Source organism: Castor canadensis, chromosome 6 (genome assembly GCF_047511655.1).
Source record: "Castor canadensis chromosome 6, mCasCan1.hap1v2, whole genome shotgun sequence".
Classification (NCBI taxonomy): Eukaryota; Metazoa; Chordata; class Mammalia; order Rodentia; family Castoridae; genus Castor; species Castor canadensis.
This window is the reverse complement of record NC_133391.1, coordinates 127,408,134-127,435,667: the sequence shown is the minus strand read 5'-3', so window position 1 is coordinate 127,435,667 and position 27,534 is coordinate 127,408,134. Positions and strand designations below refer to the sequence as shown.

At 35.4% G+C, this 27,534-nt stretch overlaps 1 protein-coding gene across 1 annotated transcript in view; it reads left to right on the top strand.

Annotated features, from left to right (window-relative positions):
• The window catches only part of Zswim6 (zinc finger SWIM-type containing 6), a 191,178-nt gene that overhangs the window by 132,963 nt on the left and 30,681 nt on the right, over positions 1–27,534 (top strand). Inside the window, exons 3-4 of the mRNA XM_074077432.1 lie at positions 5,749–5,897; positions 9,535–9,685. Coding sequence (XP_073933533.1) covers positions 5,749–5,897; positions 9,535–9,685 — 300 coding nt within the window. The remainder of the gene's footprint in view (positions 1–5,748; positions 5,898–9,534; positions 9,686–27,534) is intronic.

The window sequence follows — 27,534 nt, the reverse complement described above, 5'->3', positions numbered from 1 at the left end:
CTGTTTATTCCCTTCTCAAAGTCAAATGATGAGAGGTTTGTCTTTGGTTATAAATGGCTATTAACAAGTAGAAATAAATTTTGTAAATCTTATATTTTATATAAGGCTTATACAACATTCTAATGCATGTAATGAAGACGTACTAGAATTTAAATAATTAAGCTTCAGTATTAAAGTTTAGCACGTGAATTTAGGCTATAGGGAACGTTATTGGTGTTGTGAATATTTAATTTCCTGGTCTATAATACATAGTGTACATATCTTACTCCTAAAATGTTCAGAAGTACATGAATTTTTATTTTATCATCCAATAGTTATCTTAGTTTTCATTCTTATAACCAAGTTAGGAAGTTTTCTACACTGCATCAGCAAACTTCTAATTTTTATTGCCCAATTTTTTATACCTGCTTTATAGAATTTTAGAGTTAGGAAGATGGAGGCCTGGAGCACTTAACTAATTTGCCAGAGGATGCGTAGTTTTCTAAATTGTGCCTGCTAGCCTCCCAGAACTGAAGTTGTCTGAATTCTAATGCAGGCTCAGAACCCTGAACATCCTTTCAGCTTGTTTGTACAATTCATGGATTATTTTCAGTGAAATTTTATCCATGAGCCATTTTTTTTCAGTGCTTTTTCTTCCCCCCCAATCCTCTCAACAAGTAAGTTAATTCTGTTACTAACTTAACCAAAAACTGAAAACCAAAACCAATTTTCTTAAAGATCAGATAAAACATAATTCATATATTTAAAGATTTGATGTTAGATACTTCTCCACTTGGGCAAGAACCAGAATCTATATATATGTAAATTAAATGGTTCATTATAGCAGTTTCAAAATGTAACATATTTTAAAATATAATGTTTTTAAACTTTGTCTGGATTTAAGGAAAAAGTACACTGTTTAGTTCAAGACAAGAGTCATTCCTAGCCCACACAGTGGCTCATTCCTGTAATGCTAGCCACTTAGGAGACTGAGATTGGGAGGATGGCTATTTGAGGCCAACCCAGGCAAAAAACAAAAAAAGTTTGGGAGCCCCCCCTCCCCCATCTTAACCAATGGCTGGATGTGGTTGTGCATGTCTGTCATTTTAGCTACAGTGTGAATCTAAAAATAGGAGGATTGTGGTCCAGGCATACTTGGACATTAAAGTGAGACCCTATTAGAAAAATAATCAAAGCAAAAAGAGTGTGGCTCAAGAGGTAGAGCACTTGCTTGGCAAGAATAAGGTCCGGCCCAAAATAGGCCCCTCCACCCCCAAAAAATGTCATACCTGCATTCTTCTGTTACTTCTTGCTCTTAGCTTGATAAAAATGTTAAGAATTGAGTATATTTTGAAGTGTTTGGAGAATATCTGAATGTAGACCTCTTTGCCAATTCAGGTCATAGAAGAAGATTTGGATTTTTTGAGTTCAAATTTAGATCGACTTAAAATATTTGAATATCTTTGTGCTAAATTAAACCTGCAATTCTCTCTTGCACGGCTCTAGCCCTAGAAGCTCTATGCCTTCAGCCATGCCACCGCCTTCAGCCTCTAGCCAAGCAGTTCTGGAGCATGACTTCTAGAACTGTCTTGATATGGGAATCCCAATAGAGAACAGCTTTTTAAAATCACGAAAATCGGAGGAAGTAACCATTGTGAGGGTAGAAATTGGATTTATTTAGCTCAGCTCATCAGAAGGAACAATAGAAGTAAATCATTTGTAGCTAATCGGAATTTTTCCCTCAGAAGGGAATCGAAGGGATGTGTCTGATTTACAGACTGGTTTTTAGCAAGATATTGGGAAGAATTTAAGAATAAAAGTTGAGATCCTATAGTTTAGTTATCTTTTCTATATCTTTTTCTATAGCAGAAAAGATATAGATTACATAAAGAATCTATAACTGTCTTCCCGAAGAGAGGGAATATATGTGAAAATGTTCTTAGAATCAAAGGTATTCTAAATCCCTGTGAAATATATTTGTAGACGTACTAATTAACTCTTGATGACAGTGTGTGTCCTTAAAGTTTCCTGTAAGAGAAAATGATGCTAACAAACTTAACAGTACTATTTCTTAAATTTATATTTGATTTAAGGATGCTTGGATGACCTTAGGGTTCATGACCTTAGCTCCAAAATTCTGTGATGTGTTCATTGGCAGGGGAGAGAACCTGCTAGCATGGCTGTGGATGACTCATCACTACTCTATTGAAATGTGAATTATGATCTGTAGTCACCTCTTATAGTGGTTCTTAGCATTTCAAATAAGAATCTTTCTTAGGAGAAAAATATTTACATACCTTTCTTCTTCCTTCTTTTTCTCTCTTCCTCTAAGTATTTGATTATCTGATAGCAATTAAGTGGTGGGAAGCAATGGTGAACAAAGCAGATAAAATACTTGCTCTTACGGGGCTTGCACATCTGCCTAATTGCCCAGTCCCTACTTGGAACAGCTTTTTCCTCCTTACTTCTGGGAAAGCTAGTCTGTCCTTGCTCATAGTTTCACCCATCCTTTAAATGTTGGCTTTTCTTAGGGCTCCACTCTAGATGTTTTTTAAACCTATACTCTCTCCAATAACATTTCCAGTTCTCTGCTTGAAATCCTTTGCCCTCTTCTGTGCTGTCTCAAGTTTCACCACATTTAAAACTGAACTCATGGCCTAAAACTGAACTTATTGCCCCTTCTGCTCCCAGAACTGGTCCTTTTCTGTGTCCGTGAGTTGTCCAGTATTCTGTCTAGTTGTTTAATCCAGAAATTCCTCCCCTTCATTTCCTCCCATACTGTACCCATCTACTTCCTTCTTGAGTTTATGTCTTCTGTTCCTGTCAGATTTTCCTTTCGTGTTCTCACTGCTGTTTTTCAAGTTACCATCACTATCCTTCCTGTGTGCAGACTTTCAAAATAGCATCCTCATTGTTCTCTATCTTTTGGCTTCCTAACCCATCCTTCACATTTCAGATTGTGATATTTTTTAGATATGTAAATACATGCACAGGGTTCCAAAATTTTCAAAGTATGAAAAGATACTCAGCAAAGAGTCTCTTTCCCCTATGTAACTAGGTTACCTATTTTAAATATCCTTCCCAAGTATTTTATGCATATACAAGGAAAAACTAATATATAAGTTCTTTTATCAACATGAAAGCTAATATACTATGTATATATTTCTTCTTGATATTTTTCATTCAACAGTACATCTTAGACATCGTTCTATTATAGTACATAGAAGATCTTACCATTCATTTTTATGGTAGCATAATTAATATTTCACAGTAGGAATATTGAAATTGATACATACCAGGATGGAATATCTTTTATTATCTAGAGTTACTCCATTCTTCCATTTCAGATAACCTTGACATGAATTCCCATTCATTACTCTCAAGGAAAAAGAAACTAAACTCCTTAGCTGGGAAGGCCCTCAGAATCTGGCCCTGTTTTATTTCTCCAGGATTTTCTTGTACTCTTTTTCCCCTCATCTTCTTTTTCTTGGGTTTAGACTATCTTTTATTTCCCCTATGTACCATGTTCCTTCCTGCCTAAGGCCTCTTGCCCAAGTTCTTTTCTTAGTCTCAAGTGCATATCCGTCCCCTCATTTCTCTGCCTTTAGTTGACTTCTAATCAGCTTCTAATCTACTTAAGGCAGAGCTTAGCTCATTGCCATTTCTTTGTGGTGTCTTACCCTAGCAACCCAAGGCCAATTCAGAGTTCTCTGAGTCTCCCAGAACCCTTACTTCTTCCTTTAAGCAATTATTACCATTTGTCATTACACATGTACACATATGATTATTAGATTGCTATTTATCTCACACATTTAAACAGTTTTTTTCAAATAGAGAGTTACAACTCAAGTTATACATTTTGAAATCAGTTTAAAAGATTGTGACAGGTTCTTTTTATTTAATATTTTTTTGAGACAAGGTCTCACTGTGTAACTCAGGCTGGCCTTGAATTCACAATCCTCATGCCTCAGCCTCCAAAGTGAGTGCGATTACAGTATGTGCCACCACAAATCCTTTTAAAAAATGAAATAAAATAGAAAATATTGGACTGCTTTATTTATAGTAAGGATATTTCTTTTCCCCCATTCCTTCCGATTAAGAGATAACTATAATCACATAAGCATATTAGGCATGATATAAAATGTATTTGTTATTGTGTGTGGGTCTTAGTCAAAAAAAGCTTGCCAGTCTCTAGACTATAAGTTTGGTAAGATCAAGAATTCGATCTATTTTGAGTGCTCTTCTATCCCCAAGTCTAGAGAGAGACAGGCTGGCACCAAGTGAGACACTTGGTGACTATGCTGACTGGCTGAATGAATGAACAGTATTTTTAGGAAAGTTCTTGCCCCATTGCTTTCCTCTACTAGGGTCTAATAGGTGTTAGTGATTGTTTCCTTGGCCAGTTGAGTTTGCATTAGATCATTAAAAGACTAGAAAAGTATTATAAACCCATATCTATAAAATGTAATATTAAAAGGTTGATAAGGAGATGAAACCCTAAGGGTGAAAGTTTTTAGATTTAGCATTTTTTCTCTTGTGGATCTTAGGCCTTAAAATATCATTTTATTTTTATTTTCCTAACAAATAATGAAACTTAATTTTGCCTGTATATCTGGGTAGTTTTTTTTTCTAATGTAGTCTGCATGCATTTACATAGCTTATTACAAAAGCTGTTATCTTTTGTGTGTACTTCAGCAATAAAATATTTATGCTGTTTGGCAAGGTGATACTGCAACCTGGTTTAATACAACAGCTGTACTGCCTGTTCCCATGTGGCTTGATTTCCCTTTTTAATCTTCAGTTTTTTGCAACTGAAGACTATGTCAGCATTTATACAGTAGCAAATAATGGTAAAGGCTTCTTGAATTAACATAGTAAAGAGCGAAATATTCTTCTGAGTTTACTTGTTTCATATTTTTCTAATGTCTTAGAAAACATTTTTCTAGCATGTCCTGCATAGGAAAGCTTTATAAGCATCATGTATTTACAACAACTTTTTTTTTATGTCTTTTTAATTCTTTAGAAAACCCATAAACTCCTCTCTTTAAAGACAAGAGTCTGATCTTCAAAAATGGAAATATTTCAGTTCTAAAATAATCTGCATTTGACTTAGCAAAAATCAGGAAACTCTTAGAAATAAAAGAATGATTTTTTTTTCTTTTCAGTCACAAGTTTGTATGTAAAATAACTGAAATTGAGATTGGCTTTAAAAATGTCTAGGTAAGATGTACACCAGTGGCTTTATGACTATAAATCCTGGCTACTTGGAGGCTGAGATCGGAAGGAGCATGGTGAAAGGCCAGCCAGGCAAAAATTTTGTGAGACCCTATCTCAATCAATATCTGAGCACAGTGGTGTGGTACCTCTCATCCCAAGCTACGCTGGAGGCTGAGGAGGGTTCCAGACCAGCCCAAGCAAAAGTTCGTGAGACCCAATCTCAAAGGGGAAAAAAAGCTAGGCATGATGGTACACAACTGTCATCTTACCTAGGTAGGAAGCCTAAAATAGTAGGATCATGATTCAGGCTGTACTGGACAAAAAAGCTAGACCCTCTCCCTAAAATAACCAGAACAAATAGGGGTGGAGACACGGCTCAAGTGTTAGAGCAAGTACAAAGCTCTGAGTTCAAATCCTAGTACCACCAAAAACAAAGAAAAAAAGAAAAGTATCTAAGGCAGAAACAGGGAATCTTAATTATTTCCAAGTTTGTTACCAGAATCTTTTGAGTATAGAGCTTTTAATCTAGCACTTGTGTTCTTTTTCTTCTAGGTGCTCCTGATCCAACAGCAGGTGCTAGTATAGACGATGAAAACTGCTGGCACTTAGATGAAGAGCAGGTTCAAGAACAGGTTAAATTGTTCCTTTCCCAGGGCGGGTACCATGGATCAGGGAAGCAGCTTAATTTGCTCTTTGCAAAGGTATGATTGACTGTTTTTAAAGAAATATTCTCAATATATACATATATAAAAACTACATAAGATATTTACAATAAGATAAATACTTTTTAAAAAAAGAACAAAGTCTTAAGTTAATGAACCAGTTAGAAACTTTTGTGCTGTAATGCAGGTTTTAATTTAACTGACCTTAGGCAAGATGTGGACATTTTTATCTCTTTCAGTTTGTAATTTATACAATTTTGAAAATTTCCTTTAGCAATGGAAACAAAATAATACAAAGTCATTTAACATGCTATCTTTCAAGTTTTTCTTTTTCTAGTTATTTTTCCTGGTGAAATATAACTTTAAGTTAATCCTTTAAAATGTGCCTTATATATTTAGTTTAATAATGTCAGCATCTTTATATTACTTTCAAAAGCATGGATTTTAGATGCAGATTTCATAGTTCTAGTCTTATTAAATGTATGAACCTTGGCAGATTATTTGTCAGTTTCTTCATCTGTAAAATTAACTAATCATAACATTATCTCCTAAAATTGTTATGATAGTGATGTCAAATGTTTGTGTCTAGCATTCATTTTACTACCAAGAATCACTGACCTAAGAAGTACAGTTATCTTGGTTACAAGTTCCTTGTAAGCAGGATCTGTGTCTGTTGCTATGCAGAACTTTTAGTACTATAAAAACATTTCTAAATACTAGATAAGTGCTTTTTAAAATAATACTAAATCAATGTATTTTCATTGAGGGTTTAGTCATTATTATGTATAATGTACTAAAATTGGTTTTAAAGGAACATAACTGTTTATTGATACACTGTTACATATCTTTAATATTGACGATAATTAAAAGTTTTTGTGGGTTTTTTTACTTTTAATTCAGAAGAATTAGGGTAAACTCTGCTTTTGGATAATAAAGATTTATCCTGTAGATAATATGTAGATTGCCAGTTTCCCTAAAATTTGTTCACAGTGAAATACATTTAACTCTACAACTGCTTCACACATGATTTAATCATTCTTTGGTAATGCACAGGCTCTCAAACTCATGTAATGCCTCAGAGTCAATAGTCTATTATATAGTTTATTACCTACAGGCTATAGATGTACTTGAGTTTAATTAATAAGAGTGTTCGGGTTTATATGCTTACCTAGTAAAGCATTTATTTCATTGTTGTTGGTAACTGGATAATAGGTTAGAATGTATCAGGAAAATTAACATTAAATCAAATCTGTTGATATACTGATGATATAAAATGTAAAGTATATTGAGACAGAGGAAATATTTTGTTTTCATGTCAGCAGAGCACACTACTCAACTGAAATCAATGTAAAATAGTGTATGGTTAGACATAGTTTGCTGTTGTTATTTTTGTCCCTGTGTATCATGTATACATTGTACATGCCATGTGAAGTAATACCAACACTTAATTTTGGAAATGGCATAACTTGGAGTTAAAAGAGTTAAAGGCAGATCTGGTTTCTGATTCTGGCTGTTACTCTTGCTCTTTCAGCAAGTTGTTGAACTTCTCTGAGGCTTGGTTTATAGTTCATGAAACGGGTTATAATCTGGACTACTTTACATGGCTGTTTGAAGATGAAATAGTAAGCATAAATGTAAATAAAACCCTTTAGTACAATATCTAGTAAATGCGACTCCCCTTCTTCCTCCTAAGCTTCACATTTGTGACTTTTTAGTCTTTCCTATTGGGAACAACTTTTTAGGATTACTGAAGTAACCCTCCTATATGCACAGCTTCTGTGATTCAGAGAAAAAGTGCTTGTGAGTTCTTTACAAGGCTCCAACTCTCAAGTAGCTGTGGGAGTTCCAGTGTGTGCTTGGGTCCAGGCTGAGGCAGGACCTATGATCTCCTAGATTCCATCTGCTTTTTTTTTTTCCAGATCAGCCCTCTTTCTCCTTTTCTTGCCTTTCACATAGAACTCTGAAAAAGCATCCCTGTCCTCCCTATTGCTTATGACCTTATCCTAGTAACTTTCCACAGACACAGCTGGTATTCAGTTGTGACTCTTTACTGTTGAGAACATAGCAGTACAAACTTTGGTAATGAATGGATCCATTAAAGTTTCCTACAGAGACTTAATTTTTGTATTTCTTTTCTCCTTTATATTTTATTTGGACAGTATAACACAAGAGAAATGCAGAGCTTGAAGTTCTAGCTTGAGAGGCCAAGATCATTTATTAAGTCAGTGGTTATAACTCTGCTCTCTGGATCTCTCACATAGAGTGAAAGAGTTCTTAAACCTACAACCCTGTTGGTTTCCTCTTTACCAGTGCCAAAGCATTACCATCTGAGTAAATGTACATGGCTCTTTGTATCTGAAGGTTCTGTGTTGACAGATTCAATCAACCATGGATTGAAAATGTAGCTAGGCCTGTGATGATGGTTGCATCTGTATTGAACATGTGGATTTTTTCCCCTTGTCATTACTCTCTAAGCAATATGTGCAACAACTAGAGGGAGTGAATATGATCAAAATACATGATATTCGTGTATAAAAAATCATATATGAGACCTCTTCATAAAATTAATATATGCCAATTTAAAATGCTAATACTAAAAAAGTCACATCAAAAAAATTTAAAAAATAAAATTTAGCATTTACATTAGGTATTATAACTATTCTATAGATGATTTAAAAAGTACGGGAAGATGTGCACAGATTATATGTAAATACTATATCATTTTATATAAGAAAATAGGGCATCTGCAGAATTTTGTATTTCATGGAAGTTCTGGAACCAGTTCCCCATGGATACTGAGAGATGACTGTATGCTGCTGCTCTTTACATAAAGAAAATTCAGTGAAGGAGGATTTATTGAGATTACTAATTTATCTCAAAGCTAAGAGACTTACAAAACTCCAAATATAATAAAAACCATTGAATTGTGCTGCCTAAATGATGATTTGTGAAGTATATGAATCTTGTCTCAATAAAGCCATGACATTATGAGGTCAATTAGGAAAATTCCTAAAGAGGTTTCAGTGTACTCTGGTTTAGGCTGTGCTAGTCTGGAGGTAAGTTACAATCATTTGGAGGGTCAGGAAGGTGGCAAGCTTTTTGTCATTTTTGTTTCGGTGTTGTTTTTCTATAGGCTAGCAAAGTAATGGCTTCACATTCCCATGAAGCAGTAGTACCTGGTTAAACCTGTTTTGGTAAATTAGTTAGGTTCAGATACATGTTTCCAGTGCCAGATTTCGTTTCTATGATTTGTACAAGTGTGAATTAGCCTGTTTTGTTGAAGTATAATCTTGACTACAAAGTATACTTGGTTTAGATAAGAGATAACTTTGATTGAGAACTCTAAAAATATGTTTTTGCCAGACATATGAAATACTGTTTAATCATTTACCTTAATAAAAGATGTTTAAAACCCAACTGAAAGTCTTTTGGAATTGGAAAGTTGAGGAAACTTCCTTTTTTCATATGACTTGTAAAGCATAATTTAAAATAATTAACAGTTATTTCTCTTACTAAATTGCAACTTAGGATAGAGAGTGGTTTTTAACTACTTTGTTTTTCTTAAGAGGGCTGGTACAAAGACTTCACACACATGGGCACATACACTCACGATATAGAGAGTCTTACATGTTTAGTTTGGGAGTTTTTAAACATTTTTGTCTGTTTTCCATACTAGGTGCGGGAGATGTTGAAGATGAGAGACTCCAATGGGGCCCGCATGTTGACCTTGATCACAGAGCAATTCATGGCTGACCCTCGCCTGTCACTTTGGAGGCAACAAGGCACTGCAATGACTGACAAATACAGGCAGCTCTGGGATGAACTGGGTAAATACATTTCCTGACAACTTACCATTGAGCTCTGTGTGGATAAAGACCACAGTTGAATGTGTTAAAGAACATGGTCATAGTATTGGTGGAGAAAGACTTGCTCATAGGTGAACTTGTTGCCAATATTCACTGGTTAGAAGAATAGAAAGAATAAGGACTTCGGGCTGGCAGAGCATCTGCCTAGCTAGCATGAGGCCCTTAGTTCAAACCTAAGTACCACCAAAAAAACCAAAAAGTATAAGGACTTGAGCTAGCATTTGCTGAAAATAGTCTTGGCAGAGTTTTGATGGAATTGCCAAATTTTGAGAAAAGTTAAGAGCAATAAACTACCTTTAAATATTTAGGGGGAAAGTCTATATTATTTTTACATAGCAGTTTTACATAACCTAGCTAGTTAGTTACTTGTTTTATGTAGAATTTGCAGTCTGTCTTTCCTTTCTTCCAATACTGGAATTACCAAAACTGGTTTGGATATTCTTTTTTTTTTTTTTTTTTGGATGTTACAAATTTTGGTGAACAAAAGGTATAGCAAACTCTAAAATTCATTGTTCCCCAAATCCCTGGTGGTTAATGATACAAATATAGCATGTGATTAAAAAAAAAAAAAGACGAGAAATGTTCTAGTCTTATTCATTAAAAGGATACCAACAATCTTGTTGGTATGAGTCTTGTGACCCAGTGTTCATTGCTGAGGAAGTAACAAATGCTGCATTTGTTATCTTGGCCTCATAGTAAGAAATCTGTAAATGACAAGTGAAGTTTTTGACAAACATATCAATGTCTGAATTAATTTTATGAAAGCTAGCTGTATTTATAGTCTCATTGAAGTTCCTCTCAGCTAATGCTAGACTTACTGATCTAAGATCTAGACTACATCAAGAAGAGCTGTTGTCTGTGAAGTTTCTGCATGTTCATAACTAGAAGGGGCTTTTGATACAAACTATTTTATAGATGAGGAAACTGAAGTCCAGGGAGGTTAGAAGACTTCCAGAAGATGACGTAGTATGATATCGAATTATACAACAAGTTGGTAAAGAGTTTGACATTAGTGTTTCCTTTTTCCTATTAGTAGGATGTGTGTTCAGGAACTTGGCTACAGATAGAAACTCTTGGTCCTTTTTTTTAAGGAGGGGTGGGTACTGGGGGTTGAACTAAGGACCTGCTAGGCAGGTACTCTATCACTTGAGCCATTTCTTCAGCCCTTTTGGCATTGGCTATTTTTGAGATAGGGTCTTGTTTTATGCCCAGGCTGGCTTGGACCGTAAACCCTTTTTAACTTATATCTCTGTAGTGCATGTTGAATTGACTAGCTGGTTTATAAAGGTAAAAGGACTAGCATTAAAAAACTATAATGAGATCGGGTGCTGGTGGCTCATGCCTGGGAGTCTGAGATAGTAGAATCAAGATTCAAGGCCAGCCTGGGAAAAAAAGTTCATGAGACCCCCATCTCCAAAATAATCATAGCAAAATGGACTGGAGTGCCTGCTTTGCAAGGCAAAGCCCCATATACAAATCCCAGTACCACCGGAAAAAAAAAAACAAAAAACTATAATGAAGGGGATCCATTAAGGAAATATCACTGGATTACTACCAAGAAAATAAAATTTAAAGAGTTTTGGTGCCTAGAAAACATAGAATTACAAATAATTGATAATTGATTTGGAAGAAAATGCCACCTGGGTATTTCAGTTAGCATAAAAAAGTACATATCATATAGTCAAAATAAGATTTGCACTGTTCACATGCAAATAGGCAAATCTCACTTTTTTCTGAGTTGGTTTTGAAAATTGTGTATGTCACCCCTTCAGTCAAAAGTATAAATTCTCAAAAAAAAAAAAAAAGTTTTTACCAGTGTATTATACTGGTAAAACCAGTGGACTACTTTCTAATTAAGAACCAAGTTTTTATACAAGTTCTTTGATTTCAGAGCAGAATGAAGAACATAACTTTTTGTACTGTGTTTCCTCTACCCCACCCTAAATCATTGGTAGACTGCTAGAAATGTTCCTGTGTACTCTGATGGTAAGCAGAGGTTGCTTGCTATTTTAATAGTATCTGAGTCCCAGGAAGAATCCCATATTAAAGTAACAATAGCTCTAACATCTTAATATTCATTCACCAAAAAGTTAACTAAAAGTTCCTTCTAGACTACAAAAGGAACTACAAAGGAAAGGCTTTTGCTTCTTAATAAAATAGGGGAATTTGACTTTGTGCCCCTACACAGGGCTCACATTGCTTCAAGGCTCTGCTTTGGAATTAAATGCTGAGCACTGCCAGATGCCAGACATTGAGAAGAGGCTGAGTTTTGTCAGCAAATGGGATCTGCAAGTTAATTGGTGTTTTCTGCAGGCTTCTGGCTGTGAAATGAAATTGGAAGCCCTTTAGCCACATGGATAATACAGGTCCTGAATACAAATGTCACATGTCACCATCAGGACCCACTGTGAGACAATAGTGTTCCCACTCCAACACTGCACCATTACAGATCATTTAAATATGGGGATTACATTTAAACTAAAAGCCCCATTTGCCTTTTACTGCAATTTAAATGTCCTCTTAGCAAAAGCTAAGTGACAAATTAAATGAAAAAAGTGCCCACATTTTTAAAGCTGTAATGCAAAACAACCTTTTATTGCTTCTCATGTGCCACGAATGAATCATTATACTTGTCAACCCTAAACCAAGCCATAATTGGAGCAGCTACTGTTATCAAAGTGGGGCTGCTCTGTGACAGCTTAATAAAGCTGAAACTGTTAAATTAAATCTCAGATGCTTAACTCTTTAGCACTGGTGGATTCAATGGGTCCATTTCTGGTACTGACCAGTACACCAGGAAAAAAAAAAAAAGATTCCTGGCATGAAAGCCATTATCTGATGAAAGTGTACGTAAGAGCATCTTAGCCAAGTCACGCTGCTACTTGGCAGTGATTTGGAGCCATCAGATTGTCAGCCAAAAGATTATAAAATCTTTTCCTAGGACCAGTAGCCCCTCCTCAAGATTTATAACTTTCTGATTATATTAACAGCATTATAAAAATATGCTGTTTCAAAATTAGTTTTAAAAATAACACATATTTTAAACCTTTTTCCTTTCAATAAACATGCAGACTTGTTTATGGTAGCCATAATGGTGGCCCATTTCTTCCCCCATCCTCCAACTAACAAAGGGACTGATTATTATCAGTTCTTCTTTTCTAATATAAGTGATACTCATTTGGTCTGAATTAATTTTTGTGATTTGCTTCCTGATTTTCGTAATGCAGTATGAAATAGATACAGATGTATACTATTAAGATTCTTATTTTTTGCATCTCATTTGTAGATACATTTATCTTGTATATAAATCAGCTTTTCAAATACTAATTTTGCTTTCTGTACATGATACTCATTTTCCCAAACATAAGGCAATGTTCTCAAGATGAGTAACGTTGTATCATAACCATAAGAAAAAGTGCGTATTATAATCTAAGACAGAAAGCCCCGTTGTAATGGTGCAGAGGCTGCACATTTGGTAGAAGCTGTAGAACACACACATCAGTGGTTGCAGTCTTTATTCTGTGACATACGTTTTTTTATGGAGAGCAGATCCCCAAAATAACTCATGGATTCAAAGAACAACCCAGTGCTGATTGGTGGCAAGCACACCCACTGTTAGTCCTAATGACTGTCTGTTCAGTACACTTAATTACTGTGGGAGTCTTCAGGGATGCAGGGATATATTGTGACCTCTCATCTGTGTTGATGGGTCTCTTTCCCCTTAAATGTCTTCCTAGACTGTAATTTCACTTTGCTTCATAAAACTATAGGTTGTGGCTGCCAGTCTATTAAAACCTAATTAAAATGAATGTCATTAGAGGAAACAGTTAAATAAAATTTAATTACAGTTTCATCACAGGGAAAAATTCTTAAATTTTGACTTTCAGGTATTACATAATATAGTTTTCCTCAAGTTTTAAGCACTTAGCTTTCCTCCCTAGCACGTGAATCCTGTATAATAGGGAGAGGATGTGCTACCACCCCAAGAGCCTAGCTGTGCTGAGCTTGCTCACTTACTTGATAAGAAAAAGATGGTGGCTCTTTCAGTTCTTTTCACATACTCTCTTGTGGGGATCTAACTCTGTGTGAGCAAAAAGAGCCACAGTTAGATGTTTCGTCTTAGTTTGAATTTCATTGTAAAAACTAGGAAGTAGATCTCATGTTCCAGGGGCAGATGCTAGACTGCATAAAGTATAGATTCAGGGCACTTGGAGTCTGGAAATCTAAAGTGGTAGAGAACTCAGCCCATCTATTGGGACCACATTTATTGCAAAATACTAAAATTTACCTGCTTCAGTGACCCAGAATGCTATCTACCTCCCATCCCCTACATAAGTAATGATTCTTCTGCACCTACCCACATTATTCATGAGTAAGGTGGAAAATACATGCTTAAGTCACACATTTAAAATGAATACTTTAAGTAATTTAGGAGGGTCTTTGTGTACAGCTACAAATAAGATTTTAAATATGCTGCTGTGGAGGTAATTTTGGAGAAATTTCAGGGGAATGCCATTCAATCTCTGAAAACGGTAGGCTTAGTAATGGTCCCCATTGTGCCTTTAGTTTCTGTGGTAAATTCAAACAAACTTAGGCTTGCCACATTTTAAAGTTGTTGGTGGTTAGTAAATGGTTCAGGAGTCATTGCTTCTCCTGAAGAACTAGAAAGCATTCCCAAGTGGTTTGCCACATAAGGAGTTACCTCTTATTAGTGCCTTAGAGAAACGAACATTTCCTAGAACTCCCTTGCAGCAAAAAGATGACACAGACTTGGAAACTTCCAAATAGCTGTCAATATAGAATGCAGTCCTTCTGAACTACGTATCAGGGATTGCTTGTCATCTACCAGTTTGTCTTCCCCAGGCACAAGGTGAATACCATAATAAACCACTATTGATGCCTTCTTACCCTTCTTTTTAGAAGTCTTACTATTTTTCAGTAGTCTTTCTACTAGTAGGTATTAAGTACTTACTATGTCTAGAGAATTATTTATTTGATATTTGATTTTAGTGTTGGTGATGGTACTAGCAGTAAGGAGGGAGCAGAGAGATGCACACATTACAAGTCATGATAAATTAAACAGTCATATGACTGTCATATGACTTAATATAAGTCATATGACTTAATTTAATTAAGGTCAGGAGACCTTAATAGAGTAATTTTATTACAAATTAGTACAAAGATTTGTTCAGATTGAACTTACTATGGTCTTAGAAAATGTTCATGGTATTGAATTGTAGAGAAGTAGTGTTAATACTTCCTCCTTCCTCCTTTTTCAAACAGTGTTTGGTGGGTTTCATTTTGTCTTCATATGTGCATATGTAGTGTATTTGCTTCCTGTTCACCCCTCAGTATCCTTTCCTTTCCCCTCTCCCCACTCCCTCTGATCAGCTCCAGACAGTCCCCCATATACATTCATGTTCCATCATCATAGTCATCATCACTTTAGATCTGGGTTGCACAAATGAGTGAGAACTTGGACATTTGGCGTTTTTGAGCTTGACTTATCTCAGCATGGTAATCTCCAATTCCATTCCTTTTCCTATAAATGACATAATTTCATTTTTTATGGCTGAGTAATAATCTGTGGTGTGTGTGTTTGTGTGTATTATATTTTCTTTATCTACTCATTGGTGGTTGGGCACCTCAGCTGTTTCCACAGCATGGCTGTTGTGAAAAGAACTGCAGTAAACATGGGTATGCAGATATCTCTCTTGTATATTGAATTGTGCTCCTTCAGATGCATGCCCAAGAGTGGAATGGCTATTTTTAGTTTTATGCTATTTTTAGTTTTATTCTATTTTTAGTTTTTTGAGGAACTGCCATACTGATTTCTATAATAGTTACACCCCATCTCCATGTCTTCACCAGCATTTGTATTTGTTATCTTGATGATGGTCAATCTGACTGGGGTGAGATGGAATCTTAGTGTAGTTTTGATTTGCATTTTCTTTATGGCTAGGGATGTTGAACATTGCTTCATGTATTTATTAGACATTTGTATGTCTTCTGAGAACTATCTGTTCGTTTGCTCATTTATTAATTGGATTATTTGTTCATTCACTTTTTTAGTTTTTTGAGCTTTTTTATATTCTGGATACTAATTCCTTACCTGTTGAATAGCTGGTGAAGATTTTTTTCCCATTTTGTGGATTGTCTTGGGTCTTCATTGTTACTTAAAAGAGGAGAGGGAGAAAGTACACAGATACCATACGACCTAGATTTTTGCTTTGTTTTAGGTCCCATTTTGGTCAACTACTAATAATTACATAGTTGCCAATACTTACTTGTCAGGTACTATGCTTAGTGATTAATTGCATGTGTTGTTTTATTTAATCTTTAAAACAACCTTATGAAATAGGGATAATTACTAGCCCTAATTTTACGGGCAAGGAAACTGAAGCTTAAGGAGGCTACAGAACTTGGCCTGAGGTCCTAGTAACAGAACAGGGATTTGATTCCGTGTGTCGGTGACTTCAAAAACTTAACCACCAAACTAAACATTGTCAGCCTGTTTATCTGTCTACCCATGATGCCACCATCCAGGTGGCAGTAGTTGGCTGAGCTTGCGTAGTGCAGTCTAGTTGCCCGTCTGTACCCATGGAACTCTAACTTCAGATAACACATCAATGGAGAATAGCCAAATACATGTGGTTGAGAGTGGTATTATATATCAACTTAATAAGCGTATCATAAATACAGACACTACATGCTGCAGATGGGATTCAGTGTAGTTCTGATCGCGTTTTCTAGTCCCCTTTGGTAAGGAGCCAGTGAAGATCTTTTACTCACTGTCTTTACCCTAGCCTATATCTGGCCCTAATTATTATAACAGAGTTGCCAGCATGGATTGATCAGCATGGTCTGTAGTCTCTGAGGAGTCCTCCTGCATCTGGGATGTCCTGCTCTAGAATGGGAAGTATTCTCCTATCTTGGTCTCCTTTTCTGCCCTCTACATACAGGGATTTTGTCAATTGTATTGCTCTGCTTCCTTCAAGCATTGTTCTTAGAACACCTATCTGCTGCTGTGTCTGTTACCTGGGCCTCAGTACTTTCTCTGATTGTGCAGTCCTGTGACTTTTTCTCCTAAAACTGAAAGGTCAGAGGCCTCTGAGTTCTGCTGTACTGTGGGGGTGGGAAAAGGAGTTTATATTCTCTGCTTCTTTACATAGACAAAGTCATTTCTAGTTTGTGTCAGAAGTTAGCCAAAAGAGAGAATGTAGATTTCTGTGCAGTGTAAAAACTTATGACACATACTTCTTTTTAAGACTGTGGACTGTCCTACTCTTGACCTCAGTTTCTGGGGTTTGATTATTCAATATGGGGAAGAATGTAAATAAGGGAAAATTTTTAAATGCATATTAATAGAAAATGATACACTCTTAGGATTAAAAGAGATCATTATGTCAGTTGATTCTGATACCCAACCTGTTGGAGATTCTTAATGATATTCATTATTTAAATTATTTAGATGTACAATTAGATAATTTGTAACAATTTTATATAATTTAGATAATTGCCTTGATCACCCCAGTGTGTGTTTTTGTAAAATTCTGTTGTAAATGTAGTGATTTGGCTAGGAATTAAGATGCCTTTAGTTCATTATAATATTTTAGTATTACCATAAATGTATAGTATGCTGGTAGCATTATTTATACCAAGAATTGGTTTTAGTTACTTTGTTTTATGTTACTTCTCTGTCTGTAACATGAGCCCATTGGTGGTAGACATTCTTCTTACATTAGTGGATAACAGGAATTTCAAAGTTGGTATGTGTCTCCCTCACCCCCAAAGTTCTAGAAAAGTTCTGTCCTTACTTTTCCCATCTCCTAAGATTTAATACTGTTTTTTTCCCTCAAGAAATAGTCACCAAAGGGAAATCTGGCCAGGGAACTCTACTTGTTAGATTGTCAGTCCTAGAGAATATTGTCATGGTAGGGTAGAGAGGAAGAGGGAGGGTGAAAATGAAGAAATACAAGCTGGGAAATTTTCTTTTTTAGCATTTTGGGCATCATAGAAAAATTAACAAGGTCTGAGAAGTCTCATCTTAAGATCTGTGGGATTCTCAAGGGCTTTGTAGGGAATCAAGGATGCAAGGAGCTGGAGTGAAAGGGGAAGCTGAGGGTAGGCAAAAGTAGCTATTTAGGCTGCTCTTAATGTGTGCTGACACCAAGTAAGGTGCTTTACAGATGTTATCACTGTTAACTTAAGCCAACTTAAACCAATGAAATGAGAAATGGTATTCTCAGGCAGGGGGTATGGTGTTCAATTACTGTCTAGCAGAGCCCTTGGGGGATGAGGAGAATACCGAAGAGAGGAGGTTGGTCCTACTTAAGCATAGCAATGTGACTTTTTCTATGTTACATACTAGGCTTTCCATGGACATTGTTCTGAAATGAAAGGGTTCTTAAATGACAAGTACATTCTTGATAATCACCAACTTCAGTAAACTTTTAGTCACTCCTCTATGTAAATAACTTTCTCGTGCATACTTTAGAGGAAGGCAGGATGCTAAATGATTTGAAGCAAATGAATTTTTGTGAGGCTGCTAAAGACTTGTCTGATAATTGCATAACATTGTTTTAGTGAATTATTTAAAAATTCCAAAACTGAAATAAGAATATGGCCTCTATAGTAAATACTGACGCCTTTTAATTGGCTCAAGTGAATTAATAACTGGTCTTAGGGCTATTTTTTCAGACCTTGACTTGGTGACAGAGCAGCCAGGAGCAATGATAGTAGTTATTTAAAACAACTAACTGACTAACTGACTCAACTGTATGCTTTCTGTTGCAAAGATTAACTTTGAAATAGAAAGCCAAATCTCTGATTGGTTGGTTTGTTTATTTATTTATTTGTTAATTATTGTTGTGCTAAGGGTACATTGTAGCATTTATAAATGTTCTTACAATATATCAAATATATCATAGTTGAATTCACCCCCTCCATCATTCTCCATGACCAGCTAGACCTTGTTGACATAGGTTGTACTCCCCAGCCCCTTTCATTCTGGGAGACATTAGTAGATTTAAATTTTTGCTTCAGCTAGCCTAGAGAATAGAGTGAGAAGGATTCATAAAGGAGGAGTCAGACAGATCTTGAATTGACTTAAATTGGAAGTCACAGTCATCCTTTGTGTATGAGCAAGGATAAAGTGTTAAATGGAAAGGTCCCAAACAAGGCATGTGGGTAAAATATAAGCTTGGAACTGACAGAAAATTCTGTTAGGAAGAATGCTTTCACATTGTTGCTACCCAGCTACAATGAGATGAACATAGCAACCTGTTCACACAAACAGGTTGATCATACAAAGAAGATGTTCTTTTCAACACATGTAGACCAAGGAATCAGAGAGATTTGTTTTGAAACCATTAAACTACTCAATGTATTTAATACTAATAGTCTTGTTAGTTGCTGTCTTTTTGGGGACATTGAAATTAATTTCATAACCATCCTTTTAAAAATCTCTGTATTATTGTCCATTTGATCATTTCACTCCCTTCCACTGATTAGAACACTGAAAGTAACATTTTTTAGAAATACTGTTTTTCCTATAAGGGTGAAGAAATGTGCCTGACATATAGTTGATGCTCAGTAAATAATTGTGAATAAAAAAATGAATAAGTAATTGAAAGTATGCTATACATCTCCTTGGAAGCATTAAGAAACACAAGTATTTTTTATAGTAAAACAACAGTGGAAAGGCATTAATCTTCACAATTTTCTCTTTTCCTTCTCTTCTGCTTTATCTAGCCTTTTCTGTGCACATGCAGTATATTCATAGGTGCGCATGTATGCATGAGCACACATACTGAAATGCAAACAGTTTAAAGTACAGAAGGGTACTGCCTCCCCCTTGCTATCATTGCTGCAGGTAATCTATTGCATTAATCAGCCAGCCAGTGGGAAATGCATGGGGAGTGATTATACTATCATACACAATACAGTCAGCATGAAGCACTTGTCAAGACCAATACATCAAAGTTTAATTCAGTAATAGAATGAATTAGAGCGAAATGAAGCATTCTGTTGTCTAAGAAACACAACACCCATCATAGGTTCTTTCTGAACTCAGAAATTTTGTTTTTATGAACAAAATTACAGTTCTAATCAGACAGAATTCTGAAAGAATTCTATATTCTATCTTCTGAAAGATATATATATATATATATATATATCCCTCTCTATTTATATAATATAGTGCTACCTATATAGTGCTAAAGCGTTACCTTGACAATCAGTATTCTACAATGATAACCACTGGTAAATTTGATTATTTTTCAGAAAGGTTCTTGATTGTCTTTTGTCCTAAAATTTGTTCTCCATGCAAAATGAAAGGAATATTTTTGTACACTGGCTCGGGGAAGCATTTATACATAAATTTGGACGGTGAACCATTAAGTGCTATGCCAGAATAGCAAGCAAATTAATAAGAACCTTCTGTTTGCAGCGCCATGTGTTAGGTACTACTTTTGGGGAGCTTAAAGTCTTAAAGCCTAGTCAGGAAACCTTGTAAATAAATGAGAAATAAAAGGCAGCCTAAGACAGCTTAAGACCACTGTAGAAATAAGGCCATATAATGTAGGACATGTTTCAGAAAATTTTGAGAGTAGATCTGATATATTTCATATTAGAAATAAGTCACTAGTGAAAGACACTGTTACGTGTCAATTGAATCTCTTCGAAAAAAGATTTATAGCAACTTGGAGTCAGGACCATTGACAATCCAGGGAACTATTTATGAAGATGCCTTAGTTATGTAGCTAATTCAGAACACATGAAAAATGTTCTTACAGTTCACATTCCTTCACCTTACCACCTATTGACTTCTCTTTCCATATCTCAAAATAGGAAATCATCTGCCACTATGCCTCTCTCTGTTCTTGCTCCGCCTCCTCTTTCCCCCTCTTTCCTTTCCTTCTGCCCTCCCTTAAAATGGAGAAGGATGTTTGAGGAGTAGAAAAACTGGCTCTGTGATCTTCTATGGAAACAGACTCCTAATGAGGTTAGGCTGCTTTTGATGAATCTTGCATGTTGACTGCTGGCATTGACAAGTCAGATGGGATGGGAAGACTATTTATTAGATAAGGGCCACAGCTTTACGTGAAAGGAACACTAACCAGAATACCAGTTACTGCTTTGGAATATTCATGCTATATTTTCTTTCTTGAAAACAAAAACAGATAGATGTTTTATTTTAGAATTTTCTCAGCACCTGGTTAAGTGGAAAGCAATTGTGTGTCATTTAGCTGAGGATTTAGCCCTGCTTGACCTACACAATCTCAAAACTCTTTTAATGGTATCCTTGAGGTTTTATTTTGAAAATTTTCCAGAAATGTTTTAATGAATTAAAAACTAGCCTGTTAAATAAGAATGTTTTTGTCAGGCTTATTTTCAAAACGTGAGGACAGACATGTTATAATTGTATTATACCAATAATAATACTGTAATAATATAGGTCACAGTTTTAGTGTGGTCTGACCTAAGAAATTTTGTGACTATAGTTTTGCTAGCATAACTAATTATGCCATTGATCTACTTATGACTGCAGTTAGGCATTTCATGGCCTCTACATAAGTAAAACTATTTAATTGGAAAACTAATTGGATTACACATGAAATTCTAGACTATTATAATAACCTCTGAGAACAAAAACAAATATGATATATATTATAAATTGTTTTATAACCTTTCTTTGGAAATACCAAACATGATTATTTCACTTTGCCTGTTGCTACCTCACAAGAATATGCATCACTAAAATGTAGAAATTAAACTTTCCATACAACAGCCTTCATTTTTCTACATTTGTGACAAAGGGAAATGCAACCATTGACCTTTCTTACTCTCCCTTAGTAAGGTGGTGTTGGTCGTTCTGCTCATCTGTCCCCCATTGACCTACCCCTGCTTCCCACTATCACTCTCCCTGAGTTTTCTCCAGTACCTTTATACACTTAGTGACCTTACTGGAAAATAGGGAGTAGAGCAAGATTTACAAACACTTCCAAGGCTCATGTGGACCTAACTCTAATAGAGCTGATCATAATGTTTTCAGAGAAAACAGGTATCTTCTGACTTGAATAATCAATCTTGAATCATAAGTTGGGCTTTTGGTTGTTTATCTCCTGTTTTAATCTACAGTGAAATTATTTGCTCTGCCTGTCAGTTTTCTTTTATTTAATTAGGCTCTTTTTAGATGGACCTGTGTTTTTTTTGTTGGATGTACTTTCTTCCAAGTGGGAGAGATGTTCTAAGTATAAGAGAACATGTGGTTAAATAAAGTACATTTAAGGATACTTCATAATTTTAGTTGAAGAATATACTATTTGTATTATACTGGTGAAATAAGAGGAATGAAATTATTTTGTCAAAAGACTAAAATCATTAATTTTGAAATTTGCATAAATGAATCTTAACTTATAAAGAATTTTCTATGTAAGCTGAATAGAAGGCTAAACACCGCAGTGCTAAGAATATTGATTTGGAGGGGAAGATAGGCCATGGACCAGATCCTGGCTCCTATCTTTAATAACAACACAACCTCTCTGTGCTTCAGTTTTCTTGTCTATAAGGTAGTGCTTTTCTTCTGTGAGGGTGATAATGTCTGTAAAATGTTTAGTACAGGGTTAGTGTGAGGTAAAGAGCCAGTAAATGGCAGCAGTTATTGTTAGGTAAATAAATGTAGATGCCATTCACTTTTAGAAATGTTAGCCAAATGAAACAGAGCAATCTTTGTACCCTAAATATAGACATTTAAAAACTTTAAATGTAGAATCTAATTAGAAACCCAGCATGTGAAGCTTGATATTGTTAGTATTGTCCTTCAAGGGATAAAAATTAGCATATAAACCAGCAGTTAATAATACTACAATGTGTGTTGGGATACCTTTTATATTGTTAAGGTTTTATAATGCCTTTTTTTTCTTGACTTACAGCTGTTTTTTAAGTGTTGAATGATTTGTTTGATTATTTTAACTAACATTCATATATATATGTGTATGTGTATATACACATATATGCACACTTTTATACATACACACACCCCACATATTCATAAATGGTGTATTTAGGCTGGATAATTCTTTGTTGTGGATGGGATGTTTAGCAACATCTCTGAGTCTTACACACTACATGCCATTAACAACATCCCTTCTTTCATGACAACCAAAATTATACCATATATTGCCAAATATGGTAGCAGGGTCACCCTAATTGAAAACTACCATTCTACAAAGTGAAGCCATATTTTAGAGGGGGGAAAAATAACAGTGAGAAAGGCTAATGTTTGTGGTGAATAGATTCAGGTTGTGGAATATGTGTATATGATACTTAAACTTGTACTACAATAATACACACTTAGAACTTGACATAAATTTCTTAAATTTGAAATCTTAAAGACATCACTATTATCCTTAAAAGTTATATGGTAATGGATAATGTAGAAAAATCATTTGTTCTTACAAATCTAAATGTCTTATAAATTTAATTAAATAATTGATTTCTTAACCCTGAATAGTTAATTTATAACTTCAAGCAAGACTATAGCAAGTATTTATTTTATTGAAAAGAGAAAATAATTTAAAAAATTACCACAATAGAAAAGAATATTCACATGTGACAAATAAATGACAAGTAGCTTAGTTTTCCATTTCACCATCTAAAAGAATTCTTTATCTTTCATGGTAATTTTGATAGATTTGAAGATTGGCCACACATTCTTTGTTACTCTCATTGAGATGTTTCCTTCCTGAAATCTGGGCAATTTTTATAAAAGTTTGATCAAAAGAATAAGGCAGAGGTATAATTGGGCCAGTTTCTGGGTCCAAGCCTTAAGTAACTGGCAGCGTCTACTCTCTGTCTATTGACGTATTAGAGCTCTGAATTTCTGTATAAGAAGTCTGGCTGTCCTGGGACTTCAACGCTATGGAAAAACTCATTGTATCTATGTGGAGAGGATGTTATAGGGTGGGGCAAAAGTGGAAAAGAGTGAATTTGTGAACTTACAGAATTGTGAGGTATAATGATACATGCTGATGTATTCTGCCAAGTTTTAGGGTAGTTTTGAATAAACAACCAGGAGAGTGGTTATGAATTGGACTTCCTTTCCACTTCCTTTAATGGTTATTCTCTAAATGCCAAATGTCCCCAGAAATGTAAAATATAATTATATGTAAAGCTGAAATTCTTACATTTTAGTTGACCCTTGAATTGGACTAAGTTGGATGCTCCTCAGAATTGAATCCAAATTATAGGAAATAGCATCATAAAGTCCAAGAGTATCATACATCTCCATTTTCTGTATTCTCCTTATGCCAAACTTCCCCTTATTTGACTTCTGGGTTTTTTCCCTCTGATAATAAGTTGTGATAACATTTAAGTTTGAGCTCCTATAGAAGACTGTGGATCTTGGGTGTTCAAACTTAAAAAAAGGAGATAGTGGATATTAGATTAGAAATGTTTTGGCAAAGATACAAAGGGAGGCTGGGAGGCCCAAGAAGGATGAGGTTGAAGGAGAGTTGGCACAGGATTTCAGTACTGCATCCTTTGGCATGAAGTTACCATGGGCAGAGAAAATGTTAAGTAACCCTTTGGGTTGGGGATAAATTTCTCAATAGGAGAAGTTAGGGATAAAATTACTTAAAGCATCTCGGACTTCTAAGTGACTCCATACCTCTGGGCCCTGGCATGGAAGGCTAGAGAGAGTAGTATCTACAGGAAAAGGAGCACATTCAATAATCTGTTACTGAAACTGAGGAAAAGGAATAACTGAAATATTTCTGGATGGCAAATGGAAATTAATTGTACAAAAATCCATTATTACTAGTTTAAGAAGTATTTACCATCACTGATTTTTTTGCTTATTTAATATGCTGTTTTATTTGGTTAAATGTAAAAATGTTTATAAAGGGTATTCAGAGTATCATTTGCACTTTGAGCCCTCCAATTCCATTTTAACCTTGAATCTCAACTTTGTCAACATTGAAGTCTTCTACCACAGTGGTTCCAAGGGGTACACCTGTTGGAGCAGGGTGAACTATACAATTTGTCTAAAATAGCCCTCTGAGGTAGGTGGAGATTATTGTTACTATTGTTTCAATGAGAGAAATAACACCACAGAGAGACTAAGTGAGTTTGCTCAAGGTCTTACAGCTGGTAATCCATACCTTGCCCTTTCCAGATCAGTTTGTGGATCAAAAGTTTCTTCTTCTTGGAAATGTAATATGCAGGGTGGGGGAGGGTGGAGTGGAAATGGTGTTGATAATTTGTATATCTAAACATTTGATAGAAAAGAATGGCAGGAGTGCAGTTAATTCTTGTTTTGCCCACATTTGCTAAAAAGTGTGGGTTGTAGTCCACTGGCACTCTATTGTGCCATTGGTGGAGTGCAGAAGTAACCAAAAAACTTTCAGGTAGTTCATGTTCTGCTTCTGCATAATTCTGCCCATGTTCTGTGACTGTTTAGACAGATATAAAATGTGGAACAGGTTTAAGACACAACTAAGTGGATTAGAACTATTTTACTTTGGTGAAAAATGTTTGTTTTTAATTTATGGATGGGTTTGCCTTCCTAGTTTTGGTGCACTCTGCCTCAACCAACAGTGCCTCTTTCAGCTAAAATAACTCACTGAGTACAGATTATGTGGAGTAGTGGGAAGGAGGAGTAAAAGCATGCTGTGTGGTACAGAAGAGCTTGAGCTGAAATGTGCCTAGATGATGTACACACCAATGATTTGATAATTGCCATTATATACTTTGAGGTATTGAAGCTAGGAAAGCAATTTAAAAGGATTGATTTGTTTTCATTGTAATTCATAGCAAATAATTAACCACCTTTTTGAAGAACTGGTAGTACCTTACTAGGTGCCATGTCCTCTGCTAGGCGCTGAAAATGCTGACTTATCAAGTGCTCTGTCCTGTTTTTCACTGAATATTTAAAAGGGTTAATATTTCAGAGGAATAGCAGAATGAAGTGTTTAATCACCAAAGAGCTTTATTTTTAAAGCTACAAGTATTTTAGGCATGTTGTAGGCAAAGCAGATAAATACACAAAGTGGGACCCTGAATTAATAAAATTTGGAGAATGACTTACTCAATTTGGTTAACTTGGTTATTAAGACTAATTTCAGCTTTTGTAGTGATGATTGCTAAGATAAAAGACCATATCTATTATGGCACTGAACTTGAATCTAACATTAAGAACACCCTTTCAGAATGAAACCTCTCTTTAGGGAGGTAAGCAATAAAAGAATGTTATAGGCATTAATAGAGGCTTCGCTTTTTAAAAAAATTTCTCATTGCATAATTGAAATTTTCTAATTAGAGAAATGTAAGCAGGAAAATCTAAGATTTCCTTTTTTTCTCTTAGAAATCATTGTTTAAATTTGCCAAAAGTATTTAGGATCTTGCCTTTAAGCAACCACTCAACTTCTCTGAGTTTTATTTCTCTTGTTGCTATGGTCTGAATGTTTGTAACACCTCCAAATTCGCATGTTGAAATATTAGGAGGTTGAGCCTTTGAGATGTGATTAGATCCTGAGGTTTTGTGAATGGAATTATACCCTGATGAAAGAGGCCCAATGGAGGTTGTTTGCCCCTTTTGTCATCTGAGGACACAGTTAAGAAGGCACTATCTACTTGGAAGGGGAATGGATACTGAATTTGCTGGCACCTTGATCTTGGACTTTCTAGCCCCCAGAACTGGGAGGCATGTTAACTGCTGTATATATACCACCCAGTTTATAGTATTTTGTTATAGCAGTCTGAATGGACTAGGACACCCAACACTGAAATGGAAATAACAGTTATGACTATGGAGAGTTATAATAATGAGCAAATGAGAAATGATTGCAAAGCCCTAAGTATAGTGCCTTTAACAATACAGTGGGCACCCAGTAAGTGGTGACTAATATTTATAATAATGATTATTTAATTTTTAAGGTTGAATAGGTTTTACTTACTGTAAAATAATATACTGTAAATACTATAAAAACACATGCATTAAAATATCCTTCGCTGAGCATAATTCATTTGAGATGATATGTGTGGTTAGTTTTTTCGTTACTGCAGAATGATACTCTTGCATTTACCATAGTTTATTCATTCACCAGTTAAACAACGTTCAGATTGTTTTCACTCTTATATTTACAAATGAAGCTTGTGTAAGCATGTTTGCACAGGATTTTATTTGGATACAAGTTTTTAATTCTCCAACAGGTACATTTTTTAAGTGTGTGGTGTGTGTGTGTGTGTGTGTGTGTGTGTGGGGTGTGTGTGTGTGTGTGTGTGTGTGTGTGTGTGTGTGTGTGTGTGTGGCAGTACTGGGGTTTGAATTAAGAGCTTCATGCTTGGAAGATAGGCACTGTGCCACTTCAGCCACCCTCCCAGGAGAAGTTTTCAATTCTCTTGGGCAAATCTCTAGTAGTGAACTTGCTGGGTTGTGTGGTAACTATTTTGTTTTGCCGAGTGGCTATACTATTTTACACGGCCAGCAGCACTTTATTAGCACTTCAGTTGCTCTACATCCTTGCCTGCAGTTATTGTTAGGGCTATTTTTTTTTTCTGATTGTAGTCATTATAAAATGTGTATAGTAGTATCTCATTGTAATTTTAATTTGCATTTCATAATGATTAATAATATCAAACATGTTTTTCTCTTCTGTTTGCTATCTTTATATCTTCTTTGGTGACATGTCTTTCTAAAATTTTTGCCATTTTTAAAGAGTGGTTTTAAGTTCACAGAAAAATTGAGTGAAGATTTCCAATATACCAATTGCCTACATGCATAGCCTCCCCTGTTATCAATGTCCTCC